At 33.7% G+C, this 15,210-nt stretch overlaps 1 protein-coding gene across 1 annotated transcript in view; it reads left to right on the forward strand.

Annotated features, from left to right (window-relative positions):
- LOC132739032 (uncharacterized) overlaps positions 1 to 14,963 on the forward strand; it is a 45,562-nt gene extending 30,599 nt beyond the window's left edge. Inside the window, exons 3-4 of the mRNA XM_060726681.1 lie at positions 11,867 to 12,044; positions 14,756 to 14,963. Of these exons, the coding sequence (XP_060582664.1) occupies positions 11,867 to 12,044; position 14,756 (179 nt within the window). The 3' untranslated portion in view covers positions 14,757 to 14,963. The remainder of the gene's footprint in view (positions 1 to 11,866; positions 12,045 to 14,755) is intronic.
- Positions 14,964 to 15,210: the final 247 nt, after the last annotated feature.

Consider the following 15,210-nt stretch of genomic DNA (forward strand, 5'->3'; position numbering starts at 1 on the left):
CCGCGCTGAGCGTACTGTAGCTTTGGGAACGTCGGTGGTTCTAATATGGTGCCCGTTCGTGTCGACGGGCATCAGGACCGGTTGTTCAAAACATTGGTTAAAATTAACCAATGGATAGCTTATCCACTGGTTAAAACCTTAACCAGCGGCCAGCTATCCAGTGGATAAAATTTCATTGTTCGGCAGTTGGATAGTACCCTGGCTACCTAACCAGTGGATTGCGTATTTATCCACTGGTTAAGTACCACAATGCAACAGGGATGGTTAGTGATTCTGGAAACAAAATGGCTGATTTATTGATGAGTAATAATCTTCTAATAGTCAGGAAGCTCCCAAAGACTTAATTTTGAATGTTTTGTGCTTTCATGTTTTTGGAATAAAGCAAAAGTATATCAAAGGCCTAAAAGTATCGATAGATCTATTTTTCCCTTAGACACACATAGGTAAAAAATTCAAAAACAATTTTTTTCCAAATTTTGAATTGAAATTACTTCCATTTGATGGGTAATGTTCTAACTAAGAAAATGAGTACTGACACTTGTATGTTTTATTAAAAAATAAGAAAGTGAGGACTGTTTAACTGAATTTTCTGAACTACAACAACAACAAATTCAGGTTGAAAAAGGTTCTAAAAGCACTTTTTCAGAAATGTTTCAATTCAATCCTATGCATTTCATATGAAATGTTCTAGTTAAGACAAAATAAACATATATTTGTAAGAAAAATCTGGTTTCAAACAAGTTTTTATGGTTTAGACTGTTTTAATAATGATTTAAATCTTTATCCGGTGGTCCTCGGACTGGTTAGAGTTAACCACTGGATAACGCATTTTATCCGTTGGATAAGTTTTGAGCAACAGAACTTATCCAACGGACAAAATTTAACCAGAGGATAATGAATTTAACCACTGGTTAACACTAACCAATGTTTTGAACAACCGGATCTTGAAGTCTTTCCCCACCAGTAAATCAGGAACGTCGACATGTATATTTACAAGTAAAATGGTTTCCTGCGGGGAACATTTTTAATGATATAAAGATATTTCATTTAACTATTTTCAACATTGTTTGGGGGGATAAATAAACGTTTGTATCAGGAATATAGTTGACAATAATCGATCAATATAGAAGAAGGTCTTTGGAAACTGGTGACCGTTGATGACCGGAGAAGGTCGAACATAAAACAATTATTTCTTTTTAAGAAAATGATTAAATAGGCCTACCATTTTATGAATAATTCCGAGCAAAAAAAAAAATAAAGTAAACACACAAGTTTTCGCAGAAAATATCTCTATTTATTATGGCAGATGCCACTACGAATATTTTAATTTTGTAGATTTTCAGTATAAACAATTTATTGTTTGTAACATTTTGAAATACATATTAAAGAAACATTGATAATTTTCAAACACATCATTCAAGTTTTTCCACCTTGAACGGTAACATAATTATAGAAAATTAAAAATATCACGTAATAGTTTTTTGTTCTTAATTAGGTGTAATTCTGACTTATTCCCTAGAGGATTATCCGTAACGTACCGGCAACGGTATTTAGCCAGGTTTTCGAAAAGGTCAATTAACCAATCATGTACGGTTTACAGATCACATGCTCCTCCATGTACCGAAAACAGGTCACGTGCTCCTCCATGCCTCAAACGCGTACCAATACCCTGCGGTCTCCAGACCGCATGGAATAATGAGTGAGATTAAAAAAAGGATTAGAAAACCACACTAAATACCGTATTCCGATATATACCGGACAAGGCGTTTGAATGATAAAATGCTAAAATCTTGCCTTTTTACCCAACGGAATGAACTTTAACAGGTCTAATTCATCTTTTCACACAGATTTAGGTATGATAATGAATGAAAAATGAAAAAAATCGGCGAAAAAAAAACGATATTTGTCTATTTTGTATCATGATTTCTGCAAGCGTCTAGAGGCACTGCTCCAATTCTGTATTGAGTTAAATTTAAGAAATAGGTGTATATCGGCTATTTAACACCGGTTTGGAGTTTTGATGCGTAGGAATTGACCACGAAGGCCGTAGGCCTGAGTGGTTAATTTTGTCGCATCAAAACGACAAAACCGGTGTTAAATAGCCGATATACCCTCTCAGGCCGCAACCGCAACTACTCGGCCCTTTTCGTCAGTCTTCGGATAAGGACCTCGAACACCAATCGCAACTACTCGGCCCTTTCCGTCAGTCTTCGGATAAGGACCTCGAACACAATAGTATGAATACACAGAACGGATGCGGTATTTGGGTCTTACCTAAGCTAAGAAACTAAACATGTAAACAAATAGTAATTTAATGCTGGGAGTTGTTGACAAGTTTATTTCCAATATATGTAGTAAAAGTCCACCTAAAATAAGTCAAAACAAACAATACATTATTTATATATTTATTATTATGGTTGTAGAAACCGAAAGTACAAAAAACCAACCCGGATTTGTTTAAAATTGAACATCAGTGGGCATATTTAAATTACAAAATGTTGTCAGACATATTTTCAAACATAAGAGTACCGGAACAGACATTTGCTGTCAAATATATACATTCGTTTTACATTATCTCTGTTTCTGTTTACATCTGAAACCACGTGGTAGAACTACTTTCAATCCGTATTGTTTCCGAGGTTATTATAGATAATAGCCGAAGCAGTTCCGAATGCTCAGGCCGATGTTATTTCGATTCTAACACGATGAAATATGTTATTTTTCAAGCGTAAATAACTTCCGGTGCCGATTTTCGTATAACGCTGTTCGATTTTCGCACCTATACTGTTGCGAAGATATGGAAAATATTAAACAAAAGAAATAATAAGAAACGTTATTCCAGTGGCAGATTCAGGCCCGGGCTTCAGGGCTACAGCCACCCCAGGACGGCCCAAAGATACGTTTACCAGCTGGGCTGGAATATATTTTGACAGTTTCAAACTTTATTGAATGTAGTGTACTTCCTTATCAAAACATTTATTGTTGTCATTCAGTTGTTAATCTCCTGCCTGGGGGCATGGCAGATATCTTTATCTATCAACATGCTTGAATGACTTCAATATTTAAACTGCATAATTGATTGGTTTATTACTTTCCAGAGGTCTAATGAAATAGTCACAGATAGTGGCAAATAGACGGGTTACATATTGTACACCATATTTTACTATCTTTGTTTTCAAAAGCCCTATAATAAAGAAATTGAAATTTATTATTTGTAACTAAAAAAGATTGCGAGTTTTATGAAGATAATGTTAGAAGAATCGCATTTTAATAACTAAATTTTTACTAAGATTTTTATCAAGATGAAATGCTTAGTCATTTGCTTTTAATAACATTTTATGACAGTTATATTTTTTAAATAAAATTTAAATTGTACTGACCTCTGGATTCCTTGATAGAAAAAAAAATCTTATTGAATATAAGTGTTTGAAATTATGATTTTGTACAATAGAAAGGCAGTATTTTAATACAACTTTACTTTGGAAAATCATCTATTATTTAGATGAGTAAATTGATCAAGTGTTTGAAATAATTTTTATCAAAGGTTGTGCATGCTTTGGTAAGTGTGCTGTTATTTTGTAAATCCTTACTTCTAAACATCAGGAGAATTCTATTCAAAAGAGTCACTCTGCAAACACTAACCTCTGCAAAATACAGTGTGATATAAAACCATCCAATAGGTAGATCTACCATAAACAGCACTAGAAAGTCAAGGAAATAACACCATTTTCAACCTCATATTTCAAAATTTTCTTAGACTATGGGAGGGGACACCCCTCCCAGGGCCACTCATAACATGAGCTATAAAACAATTCAATTACATCTTATGTCGCATGAACAAGATGCTGCCGCAATCTTCAAACATTTTTTTGCCTGTTGCGTTATTTTTTTTTTCAAAATCTTCAACCCATATGTCAGCCCCCACCCCCAAATGGAAACCATGTTCTGTATCCGCCCCTGTATTCAATAAAAACTTACGTCGTATTGTGTTTACATCAGTGCCCCATTGTATGAAATAACGTCAGCTTGTTTAGAATAGAATAGAATAGAATAGAATAGAATAGAATAGAATAATTTTATTTCACCAATCAAGGGTCATACTATATGACATATATAATCACAAGCATAAAACACAAGGCATAAAACAAAATATATCAACCAACAAATTGTGTATTGTATGGTAGAAATGAAGACAATAAAGTAACTAAGGCTTAATTCGTATTATTGGAAAAACAAATAACACAGGCATAGTAATGTTAAAATAAGAAGTAAATAAATAAAACAGTATTTAAAAAAAAAAACTATAATTACTCATTCGATATTCAAGTACAATAATATACATTCAATGGTCTGACAAATTTTTATTACTAATAGTACTACCTAACATAAGATTTCTTTTATTATAAATTTCGAGTAGGTATTTAGAAAAGACATTCAAGACTCTAGGGTCTTCCGAGGACATTAACCAAACAAATTTCTGCTTATTATTCAACATACAAAAGTTCTTATTTGATATTTCAATTTGTCTAAATAGTAGTTCTCTATTACTATCAAATTTTGTACAACACATGGAAAAATGAATTTCATCTTCTACAAGATTGGAAGAGCAACAGTTACAATACCTTTGATTTACTGGGATCTTTTTATATCTGCCTGTTTCTATATTCAATCTGTGTGCACTTACTCTAAACTTGGTGAAGAAAGTTCTTATATCTTTGTCCTTAATATGTCTAAAGTACACTTCTCTACAAAACCTTTGTTTAAACAAAGAGTATGTTCTAAGTTTCCCTTCAGTACCTGAGATATTCAAACACCAGTTGGTTTGGTACATTTTCACTAACTTGAGTTTAACAACATTTACTAAGTTCTTATTGGTTAAACCAGCATCAGATATACCTAAATGCTTAAAACAATGTTGTACACAAGAAACCCAGCAAACTTTATTATCCGTAAATAATGTTTGACTTTCAATAAAGGCAGCAGATAGTAATTTGCTAACATTTCCATTTAGCAGTCTTTGATAAAACTTAACATAACTACATATTACATCAATAAATAGTGGATACCGTCCTAGTTCACCGCATACTGCCTCATTTGATGTTTTTTTTGTGTACACCCAGAATATGTTTTAAAAATTTCACATGCATCTTATCACAGGACATATTTCCAAAGGATTTCAACAACACATAATCTGTTTTTTTAACAATAGAACTACTAATATTTGGTATACCCCAAATCTCACTACCATACAGAAGAATGGGTTTAATAGTATGATCAAAAAGATGGATGATAGTGTCAACATTTTGGTGTAGCTGACCAAAAACCTTACTAATCTTAAAACTTGCTTTCAGTGCTCTTTTATAAAGATCTTCTTGGCAGTAACTGAAAGTACCAGATGATGCAAAAATAATTCCGAGATATTTATAACTTTTAACATGATTAACTTCAGTTCCCTTAAAGTAGAATTTCTCACTAGAAAGCCTTCCACTTTTACAAAAGGTCAAAATACTTGTCTTTTTAAGATTTACTATAAGACCATTATTGTCACAAAATGTTGATAACTTATTCAAACAATTCTGTAAACCTTTTGGTGTAGTTGACAACAATAACAAATCATCTGCATACAACAAACAACTAATTTTTACATCATTTAGACACACTTGGTCATCACTACTATCAAATACAGCTGGCAAGTCATTAATAAACATCTTAAAAAGATTTGGGCTAAGATTGTCCCCTTGACGCACCCCCATCTGGGGAGAGAATGTTTCTGTTAACTTATTACCAACTTTTATGTGCATCACATTTGAGCAATACATGTTTTTAACAACGTTGAAAAAAGGTCCAGATATGCCAGTATTACATAGTTTATACAAAAGAAGGGAGTGAATAACATTATCAAATGCCTTTGCAAAATCAACAAAGCATGTATATAATTTAGCTCCCTTGCTGAAAAATTTATTTGTTTATGAATGAGTTGTTTACTTAGGATGACATATGATGACGTCATTACGCTGCTAATACGGATTGGCGCCGTTTTGTCAAAATATTTATTAACTGATATGGATCTTATATATGTGGCGTTAGTGTATGTGAGATATTATTTCGGTATTGTGTGAAAAGAAAACATTATAGTCTAGTGGCGTAGCTTCCTATAGGCACTGTAGGCACGTGCCTACACTTTTTCTCCAGAAATGAAAAATTAAATGATTACAAAAATGCAATAAAAATTTAAGGGTAAGGGCGGTAGATATGTAGGTCCTAATTTTAGAAAAATACCTGTCACTATATTTGAAAATATATCGAGGTTTATTTCATAACGAAAGTGTTGCCGTGTTAAAAAGTTGTTCTGTGGTGAAACAGAGACGGATGAAGTTTTTGACAATATAAAAGTTTTTGAGCTCATCGATTCAAAATATGAATATTACAAGTATGCATGACAATGATCGGCATTATCCAGATTTAGGTAGTGCTAGCTTTATACAACTGATGAGGAAGCTAAGCAATATCTTTTGAATGAAGCCTTGATATCTTGTCTTTTATATTCTCTTCCCTTCTTAAGATATTCATGATTTAATTATTTGTACGTTATTCTGTTTTAATAAAGTAAAATTAAAACCTGGCAAGTTCATAGTCGATTTGAAGTAAACGTGAAACATAATCTATGTTATTATACAAATTTCTAAATGTACTTTCATTATATATAATATATACAAGTAATGTGTTCGAAAACACATCAAAATCTGCATTCATTAGCGTAGTGGTGGAGAGTCTGCTTTTAAATGTAGCGATACATTTTTTTAAAATTTATACTTTGATGTAACTTTATTTATTCATTAAATTGCATATAAAGAAAGTAACATTTACAAACATTTCACAACAATATTATTCAGATTGGATTGGAAAACAAGTAAAACAATACCTCTCCAGCTAAAGTAATTTTCAAAATAAAGATACAAAAATGTTGCGGATAGATGTAAGCTATTTGAAGGTACAACGAAAAATAAGAGAATAATTAATTGTTGAATTATCACTGTAGAAAGTCTTACGTTACTTATGGATAAATATTAGAAGAAAGGAAGAATGTAAGGAAAAACATGACTTAAAATATCGGACTTTTTAGTTTTTAAAATAAACATGTAAATGAATATGAGCGTCCTGAAATGCCAAGTTCATTTAATTTAAAAGTAAAATAGATTTTTGAACATTCTGAAACTACTTCGCGCGAAATAGTTCATTCAAATTACAAAAATGTTTGATAATAAAAGTTCTTCGGAATTATTTTTTCTTACATTACTGTAGTAAACGTACTTATTGAATTACTGGAGGTGTAAGTTTGCTTTGTCTTTACTTTGACTTCACGTTAACAGTCTATTCTATGTTCTATATATGTGACACCATAAACAATAAAAAGAGGCTTTCATTTTTGAATTATGGGAGCATTAAATCTTATTGAGAAAAAGCATTCAACGCTGTTTGTGTTACATTAATTCGTCCGGACCAATATCTTAGCCAAAAATGAGTAAAAACAAACAAACGAAAAAAAAAAAAAAAAAACGCATCGCTGATAAGCAATTTGACACTTAACTGGCCCCTTATGCAATACGCGGTTACATACAAACATGACGCGAAGAAACAACCAGGTATATGTAGGGGTCCTACGAAGTCAAGTGTGAAGTTAATTGACATCGACGTGGCTTCGGATAGTTCATCGTATGCATTCATATATGCATTATGAATATCTTTAACTAGTATGCCTGAATTCTCCGAGAACTTGGTAACATTTTATTGATTGTACACGGTAACCATTCAAAAGTCAAATTTTTATCACATATCCGTGCCGTTTTTGCGACTCTGTGAAAACGGTATTGCACGGCCGTGCATATATTTTGGCGTCATTTGCGTTATACGCAATAAATGTTATCGTTTTTCTATGGGCGTCAATAAAAAAATCTTTCTTTTTTTCGCTTCAAAAGGTACTTATTTTTGGTATGTAATAAACAGAATATTAAATTTGTGTAAGTTTATTACTGAATTTATTGGCAATGATATTTACCGAGTCATCTTAGAAATGCAGCTTCAGCTGCTACGTTCACAGTTTGACAAATCAGAAAATAGTACTGTTACTCTACCTGACGTTTTGAAATTTGTGTCAAAACAGTCGGTGCTAGAACGAGCACTGTTCTCCGAGGTCGTTGTGCTGTTAAATATTTTGTTGATTGCAATTAATGCTACCAGTGAAAGGACATTCTCGGAGCTCAGAAGAATAAAGACATACCTGAGATCGACAATGTCTCAAGTACGCATGAACAATCTGACAGATTCATTCAACTTACGTGTAATTGCCGATGAGTTCATAACCACCAGAGAACGACGGCAATGTGTTTTTGGAAAATTTACATAAAATGAGACTCTGTGTTTTTGTAAGATTATTGTGAACAAAATACAAGTTTCTGCTAAACAAAAAGCGATTATAGTTGACTCTTTATGTACTATTCTTCCATCATGGCATCGATTGTTATTTAAGCTTATACCATTGTGTGATTTATGTTAAACAATAATTCACGTACTGTAATATTTCTTGTATTTGTTTTACAATAATTATCAGATAAAAATGCATCTAAAGAATTATAACAACATCAGTTATTGTTTATTTTTCATTTGCCAAATATCAATTACATGTATTCATCTTTAATGTACACCTGCCCGTCCGTTATGCAAACCTTAAATTTCACCGCTTAAATCTGTAAAAAAAATCACCGACATTTTACTATAAAATGCACTAGCGACAGGCTGTAAACTGTGCCAAAAATACGGGAAAACGCCTCTGAGAGCATCCTAGAATACAAAATTTTCCGGGGGAGCATGCCCCCGTACCCCCCTAGATTCTGGCTAAAACATACCAAATTGGCCGCACCAATCACAAAATCGTGACGACGGGCCTGATTATATATTTCATCATAATTGTCCGGTGTAGCAATGTGTTATTAGGGGTGCGTTTATAGTACATTTCGTTCTATTTGTTGACCTTTGTATTCATTATTTTCTAGATCTAATTATATATTTCAACAACCTTATTTTGACTTTTTAAATTTTGATGTTTGCTTAAAAATTTGCATAAATTTGTTCTCTTTAAATGTATAGTTATGGATTCATATATCATTACCCCAAAGTTATATACGGGGAAAAAGCTCTTTTTGCCAAAATGTCACAGAAGCTTTGCGTTATTTACTTAGTGATATAAGTGTGGTCATCATTATATTGATGGAAAAAATGTATGACGTCATCCAAAGCACATATTTCCCTTCTAAAATGACATTTTAACGCGGTTCATATATAAATTATAAAATGCGCTAAAATGACGTTGTTGTATGGCACGCGACTCCCAGATGAAATTTCCGGCATGGGTGAAACTCATGGAAACGCCAGTCTGCTATGCAAGAAAACCTATACTGTGTCGGTGTGATGTAAAACCCAATCAAAACAAAACACACCGTACAATCAAATGGGCAGACAGCTGTTCCAGCGTCCACAGCTGTACCAGTATATACATGTCGGCGCGGGGAATACAATTGACGTACGATAAGTATTCATCTATTTTTAACATATCCCGACTGTATTCGAGTAAATCAATGTTATGGATTCATAGTCAACATCCAAAAAAGCATGCTAACAAATTTCTGGCCCTGTGCAAGCTTTACTTCACATGAATTTTGACTGAAAATAACCACACTAATCGATGAGATGCAGTATTTTTAGTTTGAAGTCACAAAAAACTTATATTTTCTCATGATAATTAATCCTTTTTTTCATACGATCCGTAAACGTCAACATTTTGTCATTAAATATTCCAAATCATACCTTCAAAAAAGCTTTTCTGCCCATTTGATTGTACGGTGTGCAAAACAAATAATAAAACAAGAAATGTCGAACGACGTATATGCGACCGTCTCTAGCCTATGGTGGCTGATTTGTGCCATTCGTGTTTTCGCCCCGCGACCCCGCCAAGCGAAAAGTCGAGAATTAATATAGGGTTAACGCACGTTTTTCCCACAGACACTTGTTTAGAAGCGAATATAAGGCATTTATAATGACATTACTCCAGTATATACTATAAATAACACATGTAAAATCAATTAAAATTCAAAATTTCGCTCGGTTCTGAGAATTTCCCAAGTTGTTGGCTCCGGAAAAATAAAACGCATACATAAAACATGTAGAATTGGATAAATACCGTCCAAGCACAAGGATTTAATGTATTGTGTTTTGTATTAAATATACATCATGAATCTGTTTTAAATTTTTATGCTATAGTAGCGTCAACGCACGTTTATTTCGTGTTATAAAGTCTGCAGAGTCCCTTAGAACTGTTTGAGCCCTCGCCCTACCGGGCTCGGGCACCAACCGTTCCTCGGGACTCTGCAGACGTTATAGCACGGAAAAACGTGCGTTAACCCTATAATAATGCACCTTTTTCGTTCAAATGCTTTGTAATTAATCACTCAGGCCTATCGGCCTTCGTGATTATATTACTACGCATTTGAACTCAAACCGTGCATTATTCTACAACAATGCACTCAGAATTGATATCTATTTCCTAATTATAACATTGTGAACGTCACTCCGGGGCTCTGTGGAAAGGCCGAACATTTTATTTTTGCATATGAAAGTCTTAAGCCATGCCTTCTTAAGATCTTTGATTACACCGATTCTAGACCGAAAAAACGATATAATAATTCTCTCTAAAATTGCCTCCCGTTGATATACCCAAGCAAGGTAATTAATTTGCTTATATGTGCTTAAACCCTTTTTTTATAACCTTTGAGTGATTATGTGTGTATACACATTATCAAAATACGTAACACATAATAAGAATAAGGTAAAATCCTACGCATACCAGAAGAATAAATTAGCAGCTACATGTATATAAATATGTTGATCGATCTATTCCCAAAGTATTGATTTCATCGGGGCGTTTTGGCTTATCGGTAGGTACGCCACTGCTAGGGTGCGTGAGCCCTTAGCACGGATAATCTTCTTTTGGCTCAAAATTCACGTCTTTATAATCAGTGGAAATTGCATGGAGTTAAATTAACACCACTTAATTTGTGCTTCAAAATTAACTCTTTAACGGCATGATTTGTGACATGTCCGGGGTCCGTACTCGACAGCGAATGCTGCAGTTTGAACCCTTACGGGGGGGGGGGTGGACCTCATTGTCCATAGACTATACATGTACTCATATATACACTGACGCCGCATATTTGATCCGTATCAGTTCATAAAATAAAAATCAAAATCGATAGATTGACATGCTGAACAGAAGTTTAAGTGCAGATATATATACGTAAATATGAGAGGAAGGGTGGGCTGTTTTAATTGTATTTTAGGAGTATATTTTCGTGTGAATTTGACGGCAGGGTTCGCAGACCAAAATATCACACACTAATATCGCTTATGGCAACCTTGAACATAGAGTACTACCTGGCATTGTTTGCCACATAACCGACAAGTGAATTCATATGTCTGTGAATGTTATTTTACTTAAGGATAATGGTTCGTGTTAATACATTGATGTTCGACTCGAATGGAATAGGACAACCAAGCTGGAATAAATTGTCCCTTAAGTATCCGATGGGATTCAAATCCGGACATGTTGCGTAAATCATTAATGAATTCTGATGAAACTTACAGTTTCTCTTGCTGAATTGTTTGTAGCAGTATCCTATTATTATAAGACAAACGGTTTCACTTTATTGTTTCACAAATATATTTCTTATTTTACTTTTTTGTTTCACTTATGTTATTATTTTACTTTTTATTGATCTATTTAGTTGTTTCTTACAAACATTTATTTTATAAAAAGGTCCAGTCATCAACTGGAGATGGAATTGTGGAAGTAGCAAACATAACGGACAGTTTTTACCAGGAGACTATGAAAGTTTCGGTTATGCAATCTCACAAGCAGTCCAATTGTCGGGGAAAGCGGAATCACAATGGCTATCTTCACTTATCCTTGCGATAGGAAAGCAATATGGAAGATGGTATATCTAATGAGCTTTTATTAAATAAGAGAATTAAAGTGATGTCTCATCGCACATTTCACTGATTTGAAACATTAAAATTGCAAAGAAAGTTATATTCTTATTGCTTTAACTATTATCAGTAATTTCAATAACGGAAGAATGACAACTACAATACAACGCATACTCGATTTCTTTGCATGACAGGTATATCAAATTAAACAAATTGAATACACTGGGCTAATATAAAAACTTGAAGAATACTACTGCAAGTTTATGTTATATAACAATGTATATATTTATACATAGAAAGGACTGTAAGTGAAGCATAATCTACTCAGCTCCAATATAGCCTCACTATCATTTGATAAATGGTACTGAAAAAATATATTAAATATTTTTACTGTCACATAGGGTTATTTCAGTTGTGAAAGCCAGTGTCCTTAAAACTTCACCAACTGACTATTAAACAACTGCTTATACCAAATCTTAGGATATAGACTAAGAGATCTTCATTTATTAGTCAGACTATAGTTAGTAGTAATTAAGGGCACAATGACATTGACCCTTCGTCTACTGACCACAAAATCAAAACGGGTCATCTATCATAAAAACCTACGCGTCAAATATTAAGACTGTACGTCAAAGCATTATCTAATTATTAGTAAACAAGAGGGCCATGATGGCCCTGAAGTCGCTCACCTGTATATAGACCCCTGGAGTGGGGCCAGTTTAAACCCCAGGGCTTTTATTTGAACAAACTTGGTAGACACCCATTAGAAGATGTTTCATGCTAAACATCTAAGGTCTAGCTGGTCAAGTTTTTTCTTTACACATATAGTTAAAAACAATGACACACCTGGGGCAGGGCCAATTTTGACCCAAGGGCTTTTATTTGAACAATCTTTGTAGACACTTACTAGAAAATGTTTCATGCTTAATATCTAAACTGTAGCTATTTAGGTTTTTTCAAAGAAGATTTTTAAGTTTGTGCTATACACATATAAGGAAAATCAATGTCCCCCGGGGCCGGCCAATTTTGACCCCAGGGCTTTTATTTGAACAAACTTTGTAGACACTCACTAGAAGATGCTTCGTGCTTAATATCTAAACTCTAGCTATTTGAGTTTTTTCAAAGAAGATTTTTTAAGTTTTGCTATACACATATAAGGAAAATCAATGTCCCCCGGGGCCGGCCAATTTTGACCCCAGGGCTTTTATTTGAACAAACTTTGTAGACACTTACTAGAAAATGTTTCATGCTTAATATCTAAACTGTAGCTATTTAGATTTTTCAAAGAAGATTTTTAAGTTTTTGCTATACACATATAAGGAAAATCAATGTCCCCCGGGGCCGGCCAATTTTGACCCCAGGGCTTTTATTTGAACAAACTTTGTAGACACTCACTAGAAAATGCTTCGTGCTTAATATCTAAACTCTAGCTATTTGAGTTTTTTCAAAGAAGATTTTTTAAGTTTTGCTATACACATATAAGGAAAATCAATGACCCTGAGGCGGAGCCAATTTTGACCCCAGGGCTCTTATTTGAACAAACTTGGTAGACATCCATTAGAACATGTTTCATGCTAAATATCTTAGCTCTAGCTCTTTCGGTTCTTTAAAAGAAGATTTTTCAAGTTTTTACTATATGCATATAGGGAAAATCAATGACCCCCTTGGGCGGGGCCAATTTTGACCCCAGGACTTTTATTTGAACAAACTTGGTAGACACCTATTAGAACATGTTTCATGCTAAATATCTTAGCTCTAGCTCTTTCGGTTCTTTAAAAGAAGATTTTTCAAGTTTTTACTATATGCATATAGGGAAAATCAATGACCCCTTGGGCGGGGCCAATTTTGACCCCAGGGCTTTTATTTGAACAAACTTGGTAGACACTCACTAGGAGATGTTTCATGCCAAATATCTCAGCTCTAGCTCTTTTGGTTTTTTAGAAGAAGATATTTAAAGTTTTTTCTTTTGGTTGCCATGGCAACCAGAGTTCTGCATGGAATGGAATTCTTTGAACAACTTAATTAAGGCTTCACACAAGGAACATCCCTGTGAAGCCTTATTATGATCTGCCATATGGTTTCAGAGGAGATGTCGTTTAAAAAGTGTAAACGGACAACGGACGACGTACGACGGACGAAGAGTGATCCTAATAGCTCACCCTGAGCATATGCTCAGGTGAGCTAAAAACTTTAAGTATTCAAGGACACGGTGACCTCCACCTTTGACCTAAAATCATTAGGAACATCTGCTAGTAATGACCAACTCCACATCAAACAGCAAATAATGTTCTCTGTTTATTGTCAGGACAAGATTTAGTGGCCAACACAATGGTAATTTTTACTTTAGTCTAACGACTTTGAAATGGAAAGTTATTATCTAATAGTCTTAAAACTTCGAACCTTATCTTAGGATTGCTGATTGAAGCACTTTCTAGTAATTGGTCAGAAGCTTTTAGTGGTCAAGGCCATGTTGTCTGTATTTGTTCGGACAAGCTGTTACTGGTCAAGTCCGCAATGACCTTAAAATCAGTAAGGGTCACTTATTTTCCGTCTTTTCTCTTTATTAACAAATCAAGGTTTTTGCCTTCTCAAAATATTAAACGGACAAAAAATATCACGTAGAAATGTTACCTACTCCATGGTCACATATTTTAGTAGAGACATAAAAATACTTTCTTGTTTAGGATTCCCTGAAGTCAAGTTTGTACTTTAATTTCAGAATATGACTGTGTAACAGCTGGATCTTCAATCGCATACCTGCTACAGTGCAAAATCATAGTATTCTTTCATCAAACAAGATTTTAGTTTGTTTTTTTGTGTGTGTGTTTTTTAACTTAATATACATGGTTCTGAAACAATATGTTGATCATCATAGATTTATTTAAAATATCATGGAAAAAACATTATTTGCTTTCATTAAATGTATGTATGCTAAAATAAAATAATATTTATTTTAGTCTTTTAGTTTATTTTTTCTAAACCAACTCCGAAAAATTAAAGCTTTTAGACTGTTTTGTAAACTTCATACAATACTTTGGTTACAGACATACTTAGGCAGAACTCGAGTATTACTTTTTGGCCCTACAATGACTGAGATACTAGATGTATAATTTTGATTATTAAATCAAATTCTAATGAAAATTTTACACTTTATTTGGACATAGGTTTGCTGGA

This window comes from Ruditapes philippinarum, unplaced genomic scaffold (assembly GCF_026571515.1).
Source record: "Ruditapes philippinarum isolate M1 unplaced genomic scaffold, ASM2657151v2 ctg3054_1_1_1_1, whole genome shotgun sequence".
NCBI classification, from domain to species: Eukaryota; Metazoa; Mollusca; class Bivalvia; order Venerida; family Veneridae; genus Ruditapes; species Ruditapes philippinarum.